The sequence below is a fragment of the Podarcis raffonei genome, chromosome 9, assembly GCF_027172205.1.
Source record: "Podarcis raffonei isolate rPodRaf1 chromosome 9, rPodRaf1.pri, whole genome shotgun sequence".
Taxonomy (NCBI): domain Eukaryota; kingdom Metazoa; phylum Chordata; class Lepidosauria; order Squamata; family Lacertidae; genus Podarcis; species Podarcis raffonei.
This window is the reverse complement of record NC_070610.1, coordinates 70,666,638-70,688,986: the sequence shown is the minus strand read 5'-3', so window position 1 is coordinate 70,688,986 and position 22,349 is coordinate 70,666,638. Positions and strand designations below refer to the sequence as shown.

The 22,349-nt window shown below is 45.7% G+C and overlaps 2 protein-coding genes across 5 annotated transcripts in view; one reads left to right on the top strand and one right to left on the bottom strand.

Annotated features, from left to right (window-relative positions):
• The first annotated feature begins 56 nt into the window (after window positions 1-56).
• STBD1 (starch binding domain 1) lies at window positions 57-5,493 on the top strand. Its single transcript, XM_053404366.1, has 2 exons — window positions 57-480; window positions 4,293-5,493. Exons 1-2 carry the CDS (start codon window positions 255-257, stop codon window positions 5,060-5,062), a joined length of 996 nt encoding a protein of 331 aa, XP_053260341.1. The 5' UTR covers window positions 57-254; the 3' UTR covers window positions 5,063-5,493.
• A 5,413-nt stretch (window positions 5,494-10,906) lies between these two features.
• CCDC158 (coiled-coil domain containing 158) overlaps window positions 10,907-22,349 on the bottom strand; it is a 39,123-nt gene continuing 27,680 nt past the window's right edge. For 2 of the 4 annotated variants that reach the window (XM_053404334.1, XM_053404335.1), the window contains exons 16-23: window positions 21,466-21,632; window positions 19,979-20,032; window positions 18,431-18,490; window positions 15,533-15,600; window positions 15,149-15,358; window positions 12,994-13,014; window positions 12,060-12,161; window positions 10,907-11,094 (exon numbers count right to left, since the gene is read on the bottom strand). In XM_053404334.1, the coding sequence (XP_053260309.1) occupies window positions 11,018-11,094; window positions 12,060-12,161; window positions 12,994-13,014; window positions 15,149-15,358; window positions 15,533-15,600; window positions 18,431-18,490; window positions 19,979-20,032; window positions 21,466-21,632 (759 nt within the window). In that variant the 3' untranslated portion in view covers window positions 10,907-11,017. The remainder of the gene's footprint in view (window positions 11,095-12,059; window positions 12,162-12,993; window positions 13,015-15,148; window positions 15,359-15,532; window positions 15,601-18,430; window positions 18,491-19,978; window positions 20,033-21,465; window positions 21,633-22,349) is intronic. The other 2 variants (XM_053404336.1, XM_053404337.1) reach the window with 2 other exon arrangements.

The following is a 22,349-nucleotide window of genomic DNA, read 5'->3' as shown; positions in this document are numbered from 1 at the left end:
CGCTGCTCCACTTGACACGACGAGGAGGAGGAGGAGGAGGAGGAGGAGAGGAACGAGCAGGTGCGACGGCGGGCGGCGGCTCCACCCCGAAGGCCCGTCCTGGGCCTGGGCAGGCTCCTCCCTGGGCCGGGCTCCGGGCTCCTCTCCGGGCCCATATAAGGCTCCCGCCGCGGGAGGGAGACCCCTCCAGCCCTCGCTCGGGCCTGCCGCGCATCGCCTCACGTCTCCCCGGCGCCTCGCCTCGCTCTCCGGCCATGGCTGCGGCGGGCGAGGAGGGCGGCGACGCCCCGACGACGCCTCTTCGCCCCGCGCCTCACCCGCTCGGCGACGGCGGCGGAGAGCCCGTGGCGGGTCTGTGGCCGGCCTTGCTGGTGGCGCTGGTGGCGGCGCTCCTCGCCTGGCTCTGGTACGGCCGCGGAGACGGCAGGGGGAAGGAGGAGGAGGCCGGGGGGTCCCCTCAGAGACAGCGCGGAGACCGAGGTACGGCGCCTGGTTCCCTCCCTCCCTGAGAGGAATTCCATAATAATAATAATAATAATAAATACTGAATGACAATAATAACTTTTATTCTTTCTACCCCGCCCCTCTGCGTTGCAAAGTTTTCCTGGCTCCCCTCCTCTCCTAACTTTTTCCTTTTCTCCTTGGTTTCGTCCCTCAGGGGTTTTTTTGGGGGGGGTTCTCCTCGCTGAACCCCATGTCTTGGAGGGGGTGTGACACCCCCAACCCCCCCGGGGGTTTTTTCTCTTCTCCCCGCAAGGGATTGCGTGCATCATGCGCTTTCCACGCCGGCCCCGCTTTCCCTTCTTCACGTGTCTCCGGTGGTCTTGAGAAGGGCGCGCGAGTTGGGTTAGGAAAAAACCCAACCAAATTAAATCTGCCCTCCGTGCATTGGAGAGCTTCTAGGTCAACCTACTCCTTTGGCTATAGTCTTTCTCCACCCCCCACATCCACTCCAGCAAAGTATGTGTCGTGGGGTGGGTGGGTGAGTTGAAGGGGAATCAACCCCTCTGCTTTTTAAATTTTTTTTTCATTAAATTGGTATATTGCAAATTTATACCCGCACCCCGGTTTGCTAGATGCTTAAAAATAAAATAACACATGCAAGTATGTAAGAAATGTTCTGCAGGGGAACAGAAAGGCTGTGGACCCTCTTTCCTCGGAGGTTTCAAAGCAGAGGTTGGATGGTCCTCTGTCCTGTATGATCTAGTTGAGATTCCTGCAGGGGGTTGGACTAGATGAACCTTAGGGTCTCTTCCAGCTCTCCAATTCTGTGATTTCTACGCTCCTTGGAGAAGCCCCCCCCCAAACCCCCCATCCCATGGTCCTCCAGATGTTTTAGGCTACAGCACCCATTATCCCGGTGCAAAACTAGCACCTCCTTGGGGAAGCCTGCCCTGCAGGGCTGTTGTGCCCTGCATGCAAATTCAGGAGATGCCACTTCTACCCAGGATGGAGTGGGGCGCAGTAATTATTCCTGATTTTCCTCCCATAACATGCCTTATGGTTCCTGATCTGAAGTAATGAGGGAATAGGCAAGAATTAAGGCTTTCTGGGAAATGATCTATAATGAAATGAAAAAGGTATTTAAGTATACCTTCCTGAAGAAACCAGAGGCCTTTCTTCTGGGCATTGTCGGCCAATTGGTGCCAAAGAAGGACAGAACTTTCTTTATGTATGCTACGACAGCAGCAAGAATACTTATTGCAAAGTATTGGAAGACTCAAGATCTACCCACTCTGGAAGAATGGCAGATGAAGGTGATGGACTACATGGAATTGGCAGAAATGACCGGCAGAATCCGAGACCAGGGAGAAGAGTGGGTGGAAGAAGATTGGAAGAAATTTAAAGACTACTTACGGAAATATTGTAAAATTAATGAATGTTAGAAGGATGTTGGGTGAAAAGTTATATGGTTTTTAGCTACAATGCTATAAGGAGTATGAAAATATTGGATTATTAATAGACAAAAATTTAATGTTACATTATTTTAAGATTAAAGATTAGGATAAGTAAAGAGGGGAAGGATTTGCTGAACTAACAAATTAAATTGGAATACAAAAAGGGAGGTTTGAGGAGGTTCGGGAATCAAGCAAATGAAAGAATGTGATGGAAAGATGGAATTGCTTTTTATTTGTATTTTTTCTTTTTTCATTTTGTAAAACTCTAATAAATATCTTCTTTTTTAAAAATGAAGTAATGAGGGAATAGGGAGCGCCTGCTTCCTTTAATTGCTTGAGGCCCCTTTCTGAAAAACCTGTTCCATGTTTTGCCTTTCATTGCCTCCTCCTGCTGCTATGTGTGCAGGAAGTAGAGAGTCTTATAGCTGGCGCTTGGTCCTGGGTGAGTCTGACCACTGTCTCAGACTTGGTGACCTGTGTGCAGAGTGTTCCCCTCTTCTCCTCCTGGAGGAAATGGACCCTTCAGTCTTTTCAGATCTCCTGAGCTCAGAGAAACACAGGAAGGTGCCTTATACTGAGCCTAAGCCATTAAAGCAGGTGCTGTACCACTGAGCCACAGCCTTTCATACATGAGCTACTGCAAAAACCAACTCTGATCTTCTGCTGCTGCTTATGCATGTTGCTTGGTTGCTGATTTTAATGCATTTTTAATCTTTTGTTGGAAGCCGCCCAGAGTGGCTGGGGAAACGCAGCCAGATGGGTGGGGTACAAATAATAAATTATTCTTATTCTTATTGTTGTACCAAAGATTTACACATGTGGAAGTGTTGTGGTTGCAAACAGGTCTCATTTTACCACGTTAAATGAAAACGGAAGTGAAAGTAATCATCTAATGGGAAAAGGAAGTGATTCACGTTCGTGTATGAATCAGCTTTTAAAGCTGTTAATCTCCCTGCAACCTGCTCTCTACGCTTCTGTTTCTGCTTGTTCTCAGTAATAGAAAAGGAGATACGATCAGAGCACATAGCCTGAAGGAGTGAGCTGGAATCTCTTGGCTTCTTGCTAGCCTACTAAGCAACTCTTCAGCATGGCTTCAGCTGCTATGGAAAGGCAGGCAGGAGAATTATATTGGCAGTTGTGACCTTTTGCATTGCCTTACTTCCATCAGGCAGAGAGCTCTTGTCTTTTAGTTCTGGCTGTCCCATGGGAATCCTCTCCTAAGAACTTGGGCTGCACACTAGCCTGATGGACACTTATGGGCAACGCTAATGTAAATCAAGCCATCAGCTATTTTTAGTTCCCGTGTGGGAATAGCATGTTTGTCATTAAGCATATTCACGTCAGAGCAGAACAAGAATCTTGCAAAACCTAGCAGAGTCCAAAACAATAAAATGCAAGGTTATGGCTGGGGAACCATTTGCTGACCAGGAGTTTAAAAATAAACTTCCATGAGAAAAAAAAGAAAGGCAAATGAGTGTCAGTATATTACTGTTTAGGAAAAATAATGATGGCTTCATGCCACTTTCATCTGAGTTGATACTGCTGTGTCCAACTTCTGTCCAACTAGGACAGAAAAAAAGAAGGGGAGGGATTTAGTGATACATTTGTGGGGAGCCAAATCTGGGCAACATTCTTTCATTGGGCCATTTCTGTCATTACGTGGCCAAGCCGTCTTCTGCCATGACTATAGTTGCTCATCTGCCAACTGGCTTCAAGTACAATCTGGCATCTAGCAGCAGATAGTTGGATGCGGTCCAGTATGTGGTGCATTAGAGCCCTTCCCCAGGGTTGGTTGTCTCTGCCAGTTTTCTTGCTTATATATTTTTAGTTTTGTATAGTGTTTCACTTGCAAAGCTTCAGCCAGATCAGGGTAATGGTTGTGGCTTGCTCACTCATGTGCAGTTAAATTTGCTTTATCCTTGTAGTTTGGGAAAAAAAACCTTTCAGCACTCCTGTACGTGCAACGAAAGCATTTTTTTTTAAACTTGCACACACACTTACAAGGATTCCACAGACAGGTGTGGCTGAAGGTGCTGCAGTTGGGAAAGGCAGGAGGAACTTGATGAAGATGAGCTCCCATGGTGGTGGAAGGTGGGAATTAGTAGAAATCTGATGTTCACCAGTTGCTGCTGGAGACAAAAATAATGTTTGTGTGCTAGTGTTAGATTGCAGGGGAGAGCACAATTTGTGAGGGGTTAAATTCCTTTGAGTGGCACTCAGCAAAATTCTACTCCGAGTAAACCTACTGAAATGAATGAACCTGGGACTGGTGTTGGTAGAAATAGCAAATACCATCCCATGTAAAGAAGCCCAACTTGCTACAGTGCATGAACTGAGACACAGAGACCTAGAAATTGTGTTCTTCCTAGCTAACTAACATTTTTTTCTGTTTAGAATCCCTTCAGAGAAGCTATGAGCCTGCCATACCTGAAACAAAGCCAATTAGTGTGTCCAGCCCCCGGGAGCCAGTGGGGAACCAGCTGGGTCCTCCAGGAGAACATAGTTCCCCCGATGTTCCTGGAGAGTTTCCTGAAAAAGAGCAACCGGCCGAGGAGCCTACGACCCCCTTAATGAACTACAAGGAATATCTCAGGAATGAAGCATTTGGTTACCCCACGACAGCACCTCAACAGAGCCCAGAAGCTGAAGTTCATGAGGCGAGTACTTCAGCAGAAGCAGGTGCCCCTAGTGACAAGCATGAGGAGAGATTCACGGAGCAGAGGTGCCACCACTCTGTGGACCACGAGGAATGGGAAATTGTCCCTGAGCATTCGTCGTGGGGAGAGGCTACGAGGAAGAGCAGCGTGGACGACGCAAGCAGCAAGGACCCAGAGCAAGCCAAGAGGGTTGCTGCCGTGTCTCCAATGCCTCAGACTGTCCATGTGACTTTTCGGGTACATTACATCACTCACTCGGAAGCCCAGCTGATTGCCATCACAGGTGACCACGAGTGTCTAGGCCAGTGGCACCACTATGTACCACTCAGGTGTGACAAGGATGGGTTCTGGTCGGACTCTGTCGTCTTACCAGTTGATACCAGAGTTGAGTGGAAGTTCATAGTGGTGGAGAATGGGAAAGTCAGGCGGTGGGAAGAATGTGACAATCGAACCCTGATGACTGAACATGAGGATCGAGTAGCCCATAAGTGGTGGGGATTTCACTGAATCTGGCCTAGCTCAGGGGTTCTGTTTTTATTCCATTTCACTATAGGGAGTTTTCCTGTTTTTGCCTACCTTAGTATATCTCTGTGCTGCATGTTTTGCCAGAATTGCCTTAGATTAAAGTGTCTCTGCTGCTAGCTTAGGCTTTTAAGATATGAAGAAAACTCTTCAATCTGAATCAGACCAAAGCCTTCCTAGTGCAGACATGTTAGAGCTGTCTAGCGGGTGGTGTTTCAAAACAGCTCCCTGCATAAAAAAGCTTTAATCCCTAAATTTGAGATTGTACTGTGCAAGGAGATAGGAGCATTGAGCGTGGACACTGGACTGACAGAACAGGAGAAGGTGCAGTTAAACTACACTGTAACTGTCTGTTAAAATGTTCTTAACTTATCATGACTGCAAAAGGAAACAATAAAGATTATTTTTAGACTGGTGACCGTCCTTTATATCTTGAGACCTAAAGCAGAAGTTGTCTCTGCCTTCTAGTCAGTAGGAATTAAACAGAAGCTCCTTTGCCCTTCCCAGGTTGCCCTCATGATTCAACAGAAATCCTTTGTTGCCACTGTTCTCACAATGTACCGGTACTTTTGTGAGAAACAGAGAAATGGCGATGGGCTGGTTCCTCCCATTTGAGATGCTCAGCACATGTTTGGGACGAGTTAACTGTTACAGAAGCATGTTGACCATAGTGAAGATCCTAGTTTCCCTGGCTTATTCTCCCCTGATAGGATTTCAAAATTGCTGCTGCTTTGCACAGCAGGAATATCTGCAACTACATATCCAGAGTTTGTGGATCTTTCCAATGGAAGGTAATGGTTTCTTTCTAACCAGTGGTGGGTCTTTGACAGGGGGCTGTTGAAAGACTTGAAGGAAGTGTAGCCCCCTCTCCCTTAAGAAGAAAACAATGAAGGGAGGTTGAACTGTTACTTGGTGTAGATCAGCGATGGGGAACCGCTGGCCTGCAGGGCCTATTGAGGCTGCCCTGTTTGGCCCATGAGGCTCTTTTGGCCAACCATGCACACACCTGCTATAAGATATGATGTCAAATGTAGGGCAGGTAAAGGTGGGGCTGGGCTGAAAGGGGGTTTGCAGCATGCAAAGTGTTGCTAGTCAGATGATAGCCCTTTCAGAGCACTGTGGCTTTGACCACATGGGTTGATTTCAGATTGAGTGGGCAAAGGAAAGCAGCTCAGCTGACATCATTGCAATACTGAGCAATTGACAGGTGAGCAGCCCTGCCCATCCGTCAAACATGGCCCAAGTGTGAGAGGAGGATCCATTCAGCCCCTGGTCTAAAGTTCCAGGATTTTTTCATGTTTCAGTGTTCGTTTCTGCACAAAATCTGATCCTTACCTCAATATTACATTGATGGACTTCAAATTAGGGATAAAGGTAAAGGTACCCCTGCCTGTACGGGCCAGTCTTGCCAGACTCTAGGGTTGTGTGCTCATCTCACTCTATAGGCCGGGAGCCAGCGCTGTCCGCAGACACTTCCGGGTCACGTGGCCAGCGTGACAAGCTGCATCTGGCGAGCCAGCGCAGCACACGGAACGCCGTTTACCTTCCCGCTGGTAAAAGGTCCCTATTTATCTACTTGCACCCGAGGGTGCTTTCGAACTGCTAGGTTGGCAGGCGCTGGGACTGAACGACGGGAGCACACCCTGCCGCGGGGATTCGAACCGCCGACCATGCGATTGGCAAGTCCTAGGCGCTGAGGTTTTACCCACAGCGCCACCCGCGTCCCTTCAAATTAGGGATAGAAGAGTTCATTCAGTGCACTTTTTGCAGCAGACGCAATTCAGTGGGTCAGAACTTGCTTGTGGATCAGAAAGTAACTCCCAATTGGGTTATGCAGTTACCTTGATTTTGCGGTGCAGTTTGGGTGCACAAATGCATATAAAAATACATACAGTATTTCACAGTTAAAATACAAAACACATATTCTATGGAAAAACTTATGGGGCGAGGAGTGCATACAACTTAAAATGTAAATTTTATGCATTCTTTGAAAAAGATCTCTACAAAGTAGGATTGAATGGGCCTATGACTGAATGCCAGGGAGAGTGAAATGGGATGGACTTTGGCTTATCTGTGCATTCCTATTTGGAATTAAGGCAGCTGAGATAAGAGGCACAAAATGTTAATAGGGGTTTTTTTTACCCTCCAAATGGCTAGGTACTGGTATCGGATAAGGCCAGCCCTCTTGTTTGGCTGCAAAGAAGTGAAGGTGAAAGTTGTTCAATAAGATGCCTCTATACTTTTCCTGAAGAGCTCAAAATGAACCAGGGGATATTATTAGCATTGACCACAGACCATCTTAAAGTACAGTATTATACCGCAAATGCTTTTGGCATCACACTTAACTTGGCAAGTGTATCGGGAGGGAACCATGGGAATTTGCTTCGGGCTTCCACAAAAGCTTCTGCCATACTTAATGAACTCATTAATCTTTAAAGGTGCCTCAGAGCTGGTTGTTCTCTCCTCAAGGAATTGCAGAGAGGGTGCAAGAAAACAGCAACAAACATGCTCTGGCCAAATGGTAAACATTGCAGTATCATTGGAAGGTCCTGGCCACGCTACCCAACTTTGAAGAAGTCCTAAAGTCAGTGGGATTACCATTAATATGAGGTTTTGTGCCAAAGACGACAAAATGGTGTTCATGCAATTGTAGGTATGGCTTTTAATAATGTAATAGCAGTTGTGGGAAGGCAAGCTGATCGTTGGGACCTTGGCATGGAACAACTAAAGGTAAAGGTAAAGGGACCCCTGACCATTAGGTCCAGATACGGATGACTCTCGGGTTGCAGTGCTCATCTCGCATTATTGGCCGAGGGAGCTGGCGTACAGCTTCTGGGTCATGTGGCCAGCATGACTAAGCCGCTTCTGGTGAACCAGAGCAGTGCACGGAATGCCGTTTACCTTCCCGCAGGAGCAGTACCTATTTATCTACTTGCACTTTGATGTGCTTTCGAACTGCTAGGTTGGCAGGAGCTGGGACCGAGCAACGGGAGCTCACCCCGTCGTGGGGATTCGAACCGCTGAGTTTCCTGTAGGTATCTGCTTGGCCACCATGCAAACAAGATGCTGGCCTAACAGGCCTTTGACTTGATCCAGCAGGACTCTTGTGTTCTTAAACCTACTGTGGTCCTAGTCCTGTCACTTGGCACTTGCTGTGGTGGGTTTTCTCAAGCCCCCCTCTAGTTCCTTTGCTCTCAGCATTCAATAGAAAAACATAAAATACTCTTTGTTTTGTACCACCACCAGCAGCTTTTAAGAACGGTATATGAAGACTTTCATGCATACTTGAGCTGAAGCTTGCCATGCTCTTCATACACTAAGACAGAAGGGGCTTCCTTGAATGCAAATATTTCTGCTGGTGTTCAGAGTTTTTTGGTTGACTGACACATTACAAAGGTTAAAGCAGTCTTAACAAGGGCTTTTAAGTTTTGCAAATGGGTTTAAAGGCATGTTGGAGGCCTGTCTGAGAGGATTATCTGCATTATTTAGCTGATTCAGATGTTCGCATCTGAAAGCCACTTACCCTTCACTAGAATAGCTCAGTGTCTGTTTCTGGGGAGTTTATTCTTGCATGGACAGGAGTTGGGCGCATAATCTCAATTTGCAAAGCTGTGTTTAGCAGATAGCTTCTGTGCTGCTGGTCCAAGTTGATAAAGGAAAATCCACCTGGAACCTGTTTCAGAGTCCAGAGATACTAAGCAGTACATCTCATTTCACACAGCATACGTGCATATTGGACTTTAGTACTGGATGGTCTGCAGGCTTATGCAGAGCTTGTCTGGGGGTCTGGGTCAGCAGTGGAAAGGACTCCCTCGGGAGGTTGTGTACTCCTCCCTTGGAGGTTTTTAAGCAGAGGTTGGGTGGCCATCTGTCATGGATGCTTTACAGTTGAGATTCTTGCATTTTAGGGGGTTGGAATAGATGACTCTTGGGGTCCCTTCCAACTCCACAATTCTATTATTCCACAGAGCCACAACAGGCAGCAGGGAGGTCAAAAGACCTGCACTACCACTTGAAAGAAAACTACTGCCTCACTACATGGTCATTCTTTAACCAGAAGGTTTGCAGTGTAACGGTGCTGTAGCAGAGTTCATGAGAGTTTGCTCTCAAAACAGAGAACTGACCTTCCAGATAAATACATTTTGAAACCGACTAAGTGGTACTTAAGCCTTCAGATCACCTTTTTTCAATTAAAATCAAGACCTGTCTGCCCATGCTAAATGGCATATATGTAAAATGCCATGGTTTTGCAAATACGCCTCTTTTAGGACTCGTTCATTCCCATTACAGCTGAAATTGTGGTGTTTATTATAACAGACAGATACAGGGAGGTGCATCTTGTGTAAGGCTGCAGCAGTCCAGCTCAAACCTGTTTTGAATCTGTACCCATCTGAAGTTAGCTGGGGCTTCTGGCTAGCTGTTTAGGGAGACAGTGCTTAGAGCACATTAACAGATTGTCTTTTCTAGTACAACAATTAATTAATTAATTAGATCTAGGGGCTGGGCATATAATAGCTTTTTTTTTATAATCTAGTACTAAACACTAGCTCAGTTTTAGGAAGGTCTTAACCTATTCTTAGACTCAAGAGCGGGAATATTCCAGTTTTCTAAAAAAGGTAACAGCCATGTTAAAACACACCTAGAAGACAGCAGGGAGAGTGTTCCGTATGCTATATATGTATCTCTGAATGTCTGGCATGCTTGGCATATTAGATTTATTTTTAAACTACCCAAGAACATCAACATGTGTGTTTGAGTAAATGGCAGGCTCTGATCAGTCTGAAGTAATGGGTAGCATGCAAGCCCGGGTCAGTATTTTCATTCTTCTTAGTTAACCCAAGATTATACCAACTGTAGAATTTACTCCATTGACTTGGCAGTGGATTAGTAACTTTTAAAATCATGCTGTATTTGAATGCAACCCTTTGGAAATGGGCGCTGTTTACATTGGCTGAGATGTATAAAGGGAATGAAAGAGGAATGTGCTGTGCAACCTTACAAAAGACCAAAGTCTACATAGGAACTGAACATAAACACATATACCAAGGGGGTGCGGTTTCATGAGGAAGGGAGAACTGATGGCGCTTCTGCCAGCCTGCAGGAGCGGTCATATGGTGGGTGGGTGGAGAGGCAGCCTTCTAAGCAGAACATAGAAGACAGTTAGATGGCACCCGTTGGCACCTCCATTTGAGACAGGGCACCCCTTAATTCACTGCACAGCCAGCCACCTTGGCAGCAGAGAAAGGAAACTGTGGCTTGTGTTTGCGTTGAGTAAGAGTTGCATGAATGTACAAAGCAACAAGATAAATATCTCTGAGCACTGGCATAGATTTCCTTTTTTTAAAAAAATATTTATTAACAGTTTAAAGATTTCCAACCAGCCCCTCCCTCTCCCAACTTTGACTGGAAAATGCCCTGTGGGAGGGGGGTCCCCAGTTCATTCTGCACAATTGTTCTAAAAAGGAAACGTACTGGTGTAAATATAAGATACTCATTGAAATCATAGCGTTGTAGAGTTGGAAGGGATCACAAGGGTCATCTAGTCCAACCCCCTGCATTGCAGGAATCTCCTGCCCAACGTGAGGCTCGAACCCATGACCTTGAGATTAAAAGTCTCGTGTTCTACCGACTGAGCTACCACATTGGGTCTCATAAAACTCCTAATTAAATAATAAAGGATAAGATGCAAGTTAAGGTGGTATGAACATTTAGGGAGTTGTTTGTAGCTGAGCACATCCATTTGATGAATATGGCCACTGCCTTGTTTATGCCAACAAGAGACTGGCACTTTTGTTTGCCAAACCTGCTTTTTCTACACAGAGAGGCAGATTACAAAACTATGGCAACTTTTATTATTAAACAGTAACGGTAGGCTTTTAGCATTCCATTTAACAGAGCACAATCTACATACATCTGAGCGACTGAGAACCACACCACATTTCATTTGGACAGCTTCTTCTCCTTCTCCTTCGCCTTCTCGATCTTCTTTTCCTGGCATCGGATCATTGTGGACATTGCTGAAGGTAGCATTGAGGGAAGGAACGTTAATACACAACAAAGGAGGGTAGAAAACACAAAAGAACAACGCTCCTGTCCCCCTGCAGGTTGGCTCTTCACGAAACCCAGGACTGTATTCAACAATGCACACCAGTGGAAGGGATGAGGTTGGCAAAGAACCTTTTGCATTTATGACCAGAGCTTGTTCCTCTTGTCACAAGTACCATCCAACCAGCGTTGGTAACAGCAGGGCGGTCCCCAGTGCATCACAAAGGAATGAAGGTGCCTTTTCCCAGCATTCTCCACTCCTGTTTTCTGCTTGGCCTGTGTCAAATGACCGCTCCAGGTAGAGATGTGTCCTTGTACACTCAAACATACTGATGGCACGATATAAACATTCTGTCAGCAAGGGGTGGTTTGAGTTATTGCCCTTCCTCTGCAGGGGTGGTGCCAGAGCAGGTGCAGGGATAGGGGGGTAAATGTCTGGGACCCTAGTAAGCGGAATAAGCAGCCCCCCCAATCTCCATAGCAGGATTGGCCTACCATGCTTTTTGCTGTTTTTATTCTACGTTGCCTTGAGACTGATTGTACAGAAGGCGATTAATAAACTGGTGTTTTGAAATAATTAATACACATTGCTAACTAAAGGGTATGCGTGTCCACACCCCCACGACTATTAAGTTGAAAATCACCTAACTGTACCACTGTTTCCTTTCTTGATGCGTCTACTCAAACGTTTGCAGCAGCTGTACCAGGACTCTCAGAATTACTCCTCCCAAGTACTGTATACATATTTGCATACATATTGCATACATATTTGCAATGGGCAGTAAAATAATTTGCAAAATAGTTAATTTGACAACTTTTTAGTAAGTAGTACATCCTGTGTAGAAAGTCTTCTCTTTTTTGTTGACAGCAACATGTAGGAAGACAAGTCTTATTCCAGGCAAATTACTGAATTGTCAAACAGTGTATCATTTCATACCTTGGTTTTTCAACTGCAATGTTTCCACTAGGTTTTGCAGACTCTCCATCTTATTCTGTAATTTCCTGCAGGCGTTTCCATTGGCTTCCCCTGCCTGAATAGCTACAGACAAAATATTAAATCACAGTCAGAGATATAAACGGCGTGTTCATCTGAAAGCAGGCTGGCCATAGTGTTGAAGACCCTGGAACTGGGCCAGGTCACAATTTACTAGTGGTATCACATTAACACTGGCTGATGGTGGTGGTCATGTTGATCTTCTGAAGATCAGCACATTTACACTTGAAATCCTAGTTGTTTAAGGGCCAAAACAGATGCAATGGGAATGCTGCTAACATTTCTGCCATGTTCACAAAACAGGAATGAAGTGTGCTTTACACTTTTCATGAAAAGAAGGGAGATTATACATGAAACGGGAGCTGAACTAAAACCCTGCAGATTCCAGGCTAAGTTCACCATCATCTGTGGGGAAACCCAGCTGGAACTGGCTTAACATGAAGCAATGTGAAGCAGTTGCTTGGGGAAAACACATTCCAGAAAGCTGGCCATTTTCCTATCACCAAAATCTGTCTATCAGTAATTAAAAGCAAGCTCAGGCCTGTGGCTATCTATGGCTTGTGAAAGCATAGGGGAGAAGAATGTTACTATTATGAATATTTTACTATTAGGCTGTCTAGCAGTGTGCTTTTTACTTTGTTTTTATCATTGATGTTTTGTAATGTGTTTCTAATGTACACAGCCCTGAGATCTTTTGATGGTATATAAATTGAAGAAAGAAAAACCACCACCACCAAGGCAAGGATGAAATGGAATGTGTGAAGTAGGCAGAATTTCTTTTTCTCAATATTTCAGTGAGCTGGGAGACATTACAGCAGTGGGAGCAGAATTATTTAGTGAGAAACGTTGCAAAATGTTTAAGCAAAAGTTCACTTACAAGAGGTGCCAAAGGAGATACCTGTTTGGAAAGAAGGAGGAAAACCCCAGTTAAGATAATGTGGGTTTAGATCATGATTTCATGACAATAAAAGGTGCCACTTGACCTTTATTTACACCTGGAAGTTTTGAATGTTTGCACTGACTGGCGTGCCAAAAGAGGCCCAACTTCTGCACACGGCATCCTTGGGCACCTGGGAATGGGGCTCCAACACCCAGCCAAGTAGCTTGAGACCCACCATTTTTCACATGCCATGACTTGAATGTCAGGGGCATTGTGGGCAATTTAAAATGCTCACTTTGCTGACACCTTTTGCTATGCTGCTGCTTGGTGAAAACCACAGGGGAGCACTGTGCTGATGGCTCCCTCAGGCTTGTAGCTGGCTCTGATGCCAAAAAGCTAAATTTGGGCCGAGTCCTCCTTATGCCCCTACATTTTCTGTTCTTTCCCTTTCCCTTGTGATGTTATCACCAAGCCTGTGGGCAATGTCTTCTCCCTTTAATAATACAGTTATACCTCGGGATAAAAATGCTTCAGGATAAGTATTTTTGGGTTGCACTCCGCGGCGATCTGGAAGTAATGGAGCACGTTACTTCTGGGTTTCGCCGCTTGCGCATGGGGTCAAAATGACGTCACGCGCATGCGCAGAAGCGGCAAAATGTGACCTGCGCACGTGCAGTCATGTCTTACGTTCTGTTCAGGATGTGAACGGGGCTCCGGAACAGATCCTGTTCACATCCCAAGGTACCACTGTATATAGTACTTGGATGTTGAAGCACATTGCCATTCTGCCAGAGGATCCAATAGGCAAAAAGAGGCAATTGCCTCAGGCTGTGTGTGTGCCTCACAGCCCTTATTTGCTTTGTCACTCAACTGCTGCCGCCACTCCAGATCTTGCGAGGCTCTCTGGTAGAGTCCTTCCCCAGAGCAAGACTTTCTGGGTAAGGGGACCTGGGAGAGTGGCTACACTGCAACAGCTGTTCTGTGGCGGCGGCTAGAAATTCTTTTTAAAAAATATTAGTTAAATGTCAAGCTTCCACTTTAATTGACATTTAAGAGAGAATTCCAAGCCATCGTAGGAAAGCAATGGCAGAGGCATTTTGCCCAAACGCTTCACTCTAAGGACCCCCTTCCACACAGCGAGGCAGAGAGCCTGCCAGCACTGCCGCCATATTAGCAGCAATGAAACACTTGAAAATTAAGGAGGAAGGGGGATGGGATGATGCAGTATCTTGCAGCTGCCCTGCTCATGGCAGCAATTATAGAATCGTAGAATTGGAAGGGGCCACAAGGGTCATCTAGTCCAACCCCCTTCAATCCAGGAATCTTTCAACCAACATGGGTCTCAAACCCACAACCCTGGGATAAAGAATTTCATGCTCTAGAATAGAATAGAATTTATTATTTATACCCTGCCCATCTGGCTGGGTTTCCCCAGCCACTCTGGGCGGCTTCCAACAGAGTATTAAAATACAGTGGTCTATTAAACATTAAAAGCTTCCCTAAAGAGGGCTGCCTTCAGATGTCTTCTAAAAGTCTGGTGGTAGTTCTTCTCTTTGACATCTGGTGGGCGGGTGCCACTACCGAGAAGGCCCTCTGCCTGGTTCCCTGTAACTTGGCTTCTCGCAGTGAGGGAACCGCCAGAAGGCCCTTGGTGCTGGACCTCAGTGTCCGGGCAGAATGATGGGGTGGAGACGCTCCTTCAGGTATACTGGACCGAGGCCGTTTAGGGCTTTAAAGGTCAGCACCAACACTTTGAATTGTGCTTGGAAATGTACTGGGAGACAACGTAGGTCTTTCAAGCTATCCAGTTGGCTCTCTCCTAAATCTAATACAGTTGTACCTCAGGTTACATACACTTCAGGTTACATACGCTTCAGGTTACAGACTCTGCTAACCCAGATATAGTACCTCGGATTAAGAACTTTGCTTCAGGATGAGAACAGAAATCGCGCGGCAGCAGCGGGAGGCCCCATTAGCTAAAGTGGTGCTTCAGGTTAAGAACAGTTTCAGGTTAAGAACGGACTTCCGGAATGAATTAAGTATGTAACCAGAGGTACCACTGTATGGGTTGGGAAGACCATATGAAGAAGCCCCAACCACACCTTGTTCCAGTGGTTTTATGGCTGGCTTTAGATTATAGCTTGGCACTTACTTCTACAGGCAGAAGATGATGTAGCTTCCGGGGAGCTGCTCTTCTTCAGACTTGACCGGCGTTCTGAACAGGTTGCAGGAGTTACCTTCAGGTCATCCAGATGAGCCGTTAACAGTGAGTGCACGGGAGACCTGTCTTTGTACCTCTCCTCTGGGGACAGTTTATTTGAAGAAGTAAAACGAGGAGTGGAACTGAAGATTCCTTTAGACACTGAATGTGGCAAAGACAGCATTGCAATGATAAAGGGTAGTTAAAAAAATTAAACAAACCTTATAGAAAGAGCACGTTAGGCAAGGCCTGGAAAACAAAACTCGAGTCCATATTCCAAGCCGATACTGTGCCCTCCCTGAATATTAGTTCTTTAATTGTTTAATGGAAACTCACCACTGGACGTGAAGGGAAGGGTAGCATCTGAATCTTCGAGGTCTGTAGCATGTAACGTTAAAGGTTCCCTGTGCACAAAGAGAAGAACACAAGAGTAGCCCAGCTGGATCAGGTCCATGGCCCATTTAGTCCAGGAGTCTGTTTTCACAGTGGCCAACCAGATGCCCATGCAAAGCCTGCTATCAGGACCTGAGTGCAACGGCACTCTCCCCTCCAGCGCTGGCATTCGGAAGCACACAGCCTCTGACCATGGAGGCAGAGTATAGCTTTCTTGGACAGTAGCCTTCAAAAGCCTTATCCTTCGTTCCAAGAGGCAGAGCTGCTAGATAAGCAGAGCTTTGCAAGAGCCACACACAAGTCCAGGAAGCAGTCATTTTGCTCCAAATAGCACAAGGGCACAGAAGTACTTTGCAACCACACCATTTCATACACAAAAACACCACTTGGCCACCACTGTCTCCTGGCAACCAGAGTCTTTCCCGCATGAGAACGAATGAATGGTTGGCTTTGAACTGGTTGCTGGAAGTTAGAGACTCACAGTGCTGCTTTGTTCTGCCTTGCCTGGCCGAAGGAGAAGCAGAGGCTCGCAGCTGAGCCCTCATCTCATCCACAGTTGCAAGAGCCCTTGCACCCATCACCATGAACTACCCCCCAGGGAGCCAAGGAGCGAGTACTCCGCGGAACTGAACGAGATGTGTTTCTGCAAGGATCCAAACGCTTGTATTGTGATGATGAGCTGGCGTGACAGTTATTCCAGAACAATTTAAGACAGCGGTTCTCAACCTGTGGGTCCCCAGATGTTGTTGAACTACAACTCCCATCATCCCTGAGCTCTGGCCTTGCTAGCTAGGGGCGATGGGAGTTGTAGTCCAACAACATCTGTGGACCCACAGGTTGAGAAAGGCTGATTTAGGTGCTAGGGGGTTATGTTTCTGGAAGCAGTCACACTCTTACATATGCACACACAAAAAAGAATTCATCAATTCTCAATTAAACCTTAGCATTATGGCTGGGTGTATAAAATGGTTGAGATTAAAATATGTCTCTCATATACATATACATGTGAGTGTAAAAGTCTGCTTTTCAAAATATTTGTATTATTATTATTACTATTATTATTATTATTATCATAATATAAAACCACAAAATACATAACAAAAACAATCCCACCTCACATTTTAAAAGGGCATTGGATGCCAGTGTGGTGTAGTGGTTAAGAGCGGTAGTCTCGTAATCTGGGGAACCGGGTTCGCGTCTCCGCTCCTCCACCTGCAGCTGCTGGGTGACCTTGGGCCAGTCACACTTCTTTGAAGTCTCTCAGCCCCACTCACCTCACAGAGTGTTTGTTGTGGGGGAGGAAGGGAAAGGAGAATGTGAGCCGCTTTGAGACTCCTTAAAGGGAGTGAAAGGCGGGATATCAAATCCAAACTCCTCCAATCAGCCAAAGGCTGTCAGGGACCGGGCAGAGGAGGAATGGTGGAGACCGCTTCCCCATCCTGACCCTCCCAGGGAGGAGGAAGAGGAAGACAGTATAGATTCACAACAGTGGTTTGCAGGAGGTCACAGCTCAGAGGCAGATGAGGGGGAGAGTTGGGAAATAATGGGAGAGGAGGACCAGGCAGAACTAGAGCAGCAGCTGGCTGACACGTTGTCGCTAGAAAGCATTCCAGACCCACCATCTCCCAGAACCTGGTGAGCCTTGAAAGTAGAAGAGCAAGGAGCTCAAAGACAGAGAGCACGTAGCAGCACTCGCAGAAGTCACGAATGAGGGAGAGACGGGTGTGTGTGTGTTTCACTCGGGACAAGGCTATTATCCAAGAGGCTAGGTTCTATAGCCTTTCTCTGGAAAGACTGAAATAAAAAAGGACGGTAAGAAACTTTTCCTTGTCTTTATACTTCCTGGGCAACCAGCCGGGAGCCTCTGACAGCATCCTGACAAAGGCCTGGTTAAAGAAGAACGTTTTTGCCTGGTGCCTAAAGGTGTATAATGAAGATGCCAGGCAAACATCCCTGTGGACAGCATTCTACTAATAGTAATAGTTTGTATGATTGCATCTTTTGAAACAACTATTCTTGTTTTGTAGTTTTGATTGATAGCATTTTTAATTGTATTAATTAGCAGCTAACTTAGGGTGTTAAAGAAATAGTGTCTAAGAGCATGCCCACAGATGGATACAAAAAGCAAGTTTGACAGTTTTCTTGTTGAAAGCTGTCCACTTGTGTGATATAAATCTGGTAAGCCACACTTACTCTTAGAAGTTTTGTATTATCCGTGCTATGATTTTGTGAATTTTTGTATTAATCTCATCTTACGTTTTTGTTCTGTGATAAGATTGGTTGTTGTTGTTTTTTACTAGCAATTCAACTTAGTTTGTCTCAGAAAGTCATTCCTGATATAAAAATATTTCCATGTGTCTAATTCTCAGCGGGGAGAGACAGCTGTCCGGCGCAGCCTGCTGTGCTCTGTTACCAGCAAGTCTATGGCTTTCTAAATTAAAGGGTAAAGTCTTCGTATAGGGCCTGATATGTCGCAGTGTGTAGAATGGACCAAATGAATGTACAGTGAAACACACCCTTATTTATTTATTTATTGAACTGCAGTGGAAGATTTTTACCTCTAGCTACACTCAGACCTGCAACTGCTGTTGGCAACAGCAAGCTAATATGCTACAGGAGTTGTGTGTGATCCTCAGGGGCTGCATAAAACTGCCAGGACTACACACACACACACACACACACACACACACACATTTACGGAAACTATGCTAAGAGGATGCTGCCACTGTCTCAGTGGTGAGATTGTCTCTCCCCCCCTAAAACATTTCTCCTTTGTGTAAAAAGGGAGGAGTGACAAATTTGTCATGTCAGAGGACCCAAACCGAAGGCATCATTTCTCACCTGCTGAAACTATCTTGCCCCATGCTGACATCGGAAGGCATGTCCCGGACTGCAGTTTCCCTGTGTTGAGAGACAAGGGTCTCATTAAAGTGAGAAGTGATGATGCTTGGGCACAAAGCAATACTTGAGCCCCTCTGGAGAAACCCTCTGAGTGAAAAAGGAGAACAGTCTTTTAAAGGGGGAATAGAAATTAAAAATAAAATTAAGACTCCTCTGAGCTGGAACCCACTATGCAAAGAAGGGTGACCAAGACGATCAAGGGTCTGGAAACGAAGACTTATGAGGAACGGTTGAAGGAACTGGGCATGTTTCGCCTGGAAGAGAAGAGAGGAAAGCCATCTTCATATACCTCTGGGGCTGTCACATGGAAGATTGAGCAAGCTTGTTTTCTCCTGCTGTGGAGGGGAGGACTCTCGAAGCAATGTGTGGACTCGTAATCTGGTGAACCGGGTTCGCTTCCCTGCTCCCCCACATGCAGATGCTGGGTGACCTTGGGCCAGTCACACTTCTCTGAAGTCTCTCAGCCCCACTCACCTCACAGAGTGTTTGTTGTGGGGGAGGAAGGGAAAGGAGATTGTTAGCCGCTTTGAGACTCCTTAGGGTAGTGATAAAGCCAGATATCAAATCCAAACTCCTCCTCCTCCTCCTCCTCCTCCTCCTCCTCCTCCTCCTTCTTCTTCTTCTTCTTCTTCTTCTTCTTCTTCTTCTTCTTCTTCTTCTTCTATGGCTTCAAGTTACAAGGAGATTCCAACTAAACACCAGGTAGAACTTTCTGACAGAAAGAGCTGTTCAACCGTGGAATGGTCTCCTTTGGGAGGTAATGGACTCCCCTTCCTTGGTGGCTTCTTGGTGGCAAGCAGAGGTTGGGTGGCCATCTGTCATGGATGCTTTCACTGAGATTCCTGCATTGCAGGGGGTTGGACTAGATGACCCTTGGGGTCCCTTCCAACTCTACAATTCTATGCTTGTTTTTCTTAACCAGTGCTCTTCCTGAGCAAGTTGCTTGGGTAGCAGTGGTTCATAGGCAAAAGCAGTGCACAAAGAGTTTCCTATCTGGCAGCTGCTCTATCCCACACTTTAAGAAGAAGTGGTTCATTCTTCCATGCTGGATGGAAGCTGCTGGAGAATCAGGGAAGCATTTTGTATCTTTTTGCTTGGGCAAGCCTCCTCCCTAAGGGAGCTGCTCAGCAGGCTGTAGTTTCCGGGCAAGTCCCACCCTGCCTCTAGGCCAGACGCTGATGTTGGCTCCTGCTGTGCTTGAGTCAGCTCAAGAAACACCTGTAACTGTGGCACAAAGGCAAAAAGGCAGGCTGGAGGGATCGCCATCTGTTGGCTGTCCCTGGAACAGCTTTTTGAGCGGCCAAGTAACGCTCATAGATATACAGATATCACAGAAGTGACCGGTAGGTTTTCATGAAACTGAAGAGCAACTTGTACATTAAAAGAAATACAGAACTGTGAAAAATGCATCCTCGTTCTTCTACCTGACTGCACCACAGAAACTTTGATCTTCAAAGGAATTTCAGAGCCTTGGCTGAATTGGCTCACCTGCTGTAAGTTTCATGTGATCTCCTGCCAATGCAGTCTCTGCTTGCAAGGTCCCTGTGTGGGAGGAAAATAATGCATGAGAGGTGCTTGTTTAAATTCCTAATCTGCCCCCACCCTGCAGAGTAATAGAATGCTTTGAAACAAATAGGTAAGTATAGGGTTGCTAAGCCTTTGTCCAAAGGTGCTGCCTATCTATAATGTAGCACAGTGGGGTTGGTGGGCAAACTTCAGGCCTGAAGGATCTACTTTGAGTTGTTGTTTTTACTAGAATCCTGAGATTCAGCAGCAGGGAGGGGGAAGAAATTCAGTTCAGTTCAGTTTACATTTAAAGCTGAAACCATCACATATGCAGGCTCCAAAACAATACGAGAACCGAAACACAGACATCCTTCGAAATTTGCACTTATCCGAATGTTACAGCACAATTCTCTAACCAGTATTTACAAAAAAACCCACGTATTGCTGGAAGTGTGAATTAAATGAACATATCAATGAATGTAACATACAAAAGTGTGTTATATTAGAAATCGCTTGCAAAAATGTGTGTGTTAGACAAAACGGCATATGAAAATATGTTTATTATGAAAATTCGCACTAAGGGGCTGAATAATTTCCATGAGCATTAAAAAAACACAAAAGCAAAAAAACCCCAGCAAATTGCTGCAGAAATGTGGAAGAGTGAATAAAACACACAGTCCTTCCATATCAAAACCCAATCGGGGTTACCCCAAGCTTTCTTCAGTAGTATAATTTAAGGTGGGGTGAGAGTGATTTTGTTGCGGCTATTGTTAGTCAGAAATCCTTGTTGATCTACTGCAAATCACCCTGTGATCTCTCAGTAGATCCTGATCTACTTTCTGCCCTCCCTTGATGTAATGTACTTAAAAGATTTTGTGGTGGTGATTAAGCCTCTCAGTGATTGGCTGAGCTGCCCTCCTGAACCCAGAAGGGAATCTGTGGGTGCTAGTGGTTCAAGCTGCTGAGATCATAGAGAGGGGCAAGGCTGGCTGAAGAGCCTAGAGAGAGCAGGTGTTTGGAGGGGGCCAGAAAAATGTAGGAGAAAGGGGAAGATCAGAGAGAGGAGTCTGAGAAGAATAAAAAGAAGAGGGGGGAGAAGAGAAGAGGGAGAAATGAGAGGTGTACATGGAGTTGCATGGGTGAGGGACACCAAGTTCCATGTTCATTTGAAATAACTAGCTCAATCTGAATTTCAAAGTTCACCTACTACATCAATCACCTTTCACTCCTGCCTGCCTGCTGCAGGGCAAAACTAGAATCCAATTTGAAGCCTGTCAGTGGATTAACACAGCATGGGTGATGTATCAGTAAATCAGAGACCACAGTACTTGTCACACATTGTATGAGAAGAAAGTCCCTTGCCTAAGAATCGTTCATTTCTGAAACGAATCATTCTTCTCCAAACCCATGGATAATAAGATTTCACCCATTTCTGAAGGCATGTCCATGGTGTTTTTGTACATTCTTACAATAAATTGCTAGCGCCTTCCAGAATTGAATCGGGCTCGCTGTCACTTTCTCTTCTGGGGAGAATGGTAGAGGGGATCTCATCGATGGTACACCGCAATTCTTGAAGGAGTTGCTTTAAATCTCGTAATGGGTCATCCTTGCCAGGGCAGCTGGCCCTGGATGGTATCTGAATGGAAATATGGATTTCAAATACTATGAAAACAGGCCTTCACTTTTCAGAAACATAATGAAACACCCCCAAATAAATATGGTAATTTTTTTTTTTTTTTGGCACTAGTTAAAAGCAACATCTAGTTTCATTTTTATATTGTCTGACCAATTACCAAGAATTGTTATCCCACAGGAGGTAGTGATGCCCACCTGGTCCAAATACTATGGATGCCTTCGCTTTTTTTCTTTTTTTCAAAGAGGAGGGATGTTCCCTAAACTGCACTGCTGTATTAACCAAGTTACCGTACTTTTCTGTGTATAAGACGAGGTTTTTTTCTTTAAAAGTTATGTCCAAAAATTGGTGGTCGTCTTATACACGGATAGTGCATAAGGTGGGACGTGGGATTGGTTGCTGCTGTGAGCCGGAGATCGTCAGCGGCTATTGGGCGTGTTATTGGTGGCTGTGGCAAGGGCTGCGGATGATTGGCTGCTGCTGTGGCCATAGGGCGGGCGATTTGCGGCTTCTGGGATGCGTGGAAGTGTCAGCATCGGGCAGACAGGCGAGTGATTTTCGGCAATCTTAACAACTTTGTGCCCCCCCCCAAAGCTCAACAACTATAGGCAATTCTCCCCATTTTCTTAATTTTGAATCCCCCCAAATAGGAGGCGTCTTATACACAGAAAAATACGGTAATTTATGGAAGTTAAAGGTAAAGGGACCCCATTAGGTCCA

What these genes read in the sequence shown, in the direction of transcription:
- STBD1 (XM_053404366.1), top strand. Translation starts at nt 255, where the DNA reads ATGGCTGCGGCGGGCGAGGAGGGCGGCGACGCCCCGACGACGCCTCTT. An exon ending in GAGACAGCGCGGAGACCGAG is followed by an intron (nt 481 to 4,292) that starts GTACGGCGCCTG and finishes TTTTCTGTTTAG; the next exon opens with AATCCCTTCAGAGAAGCTAT.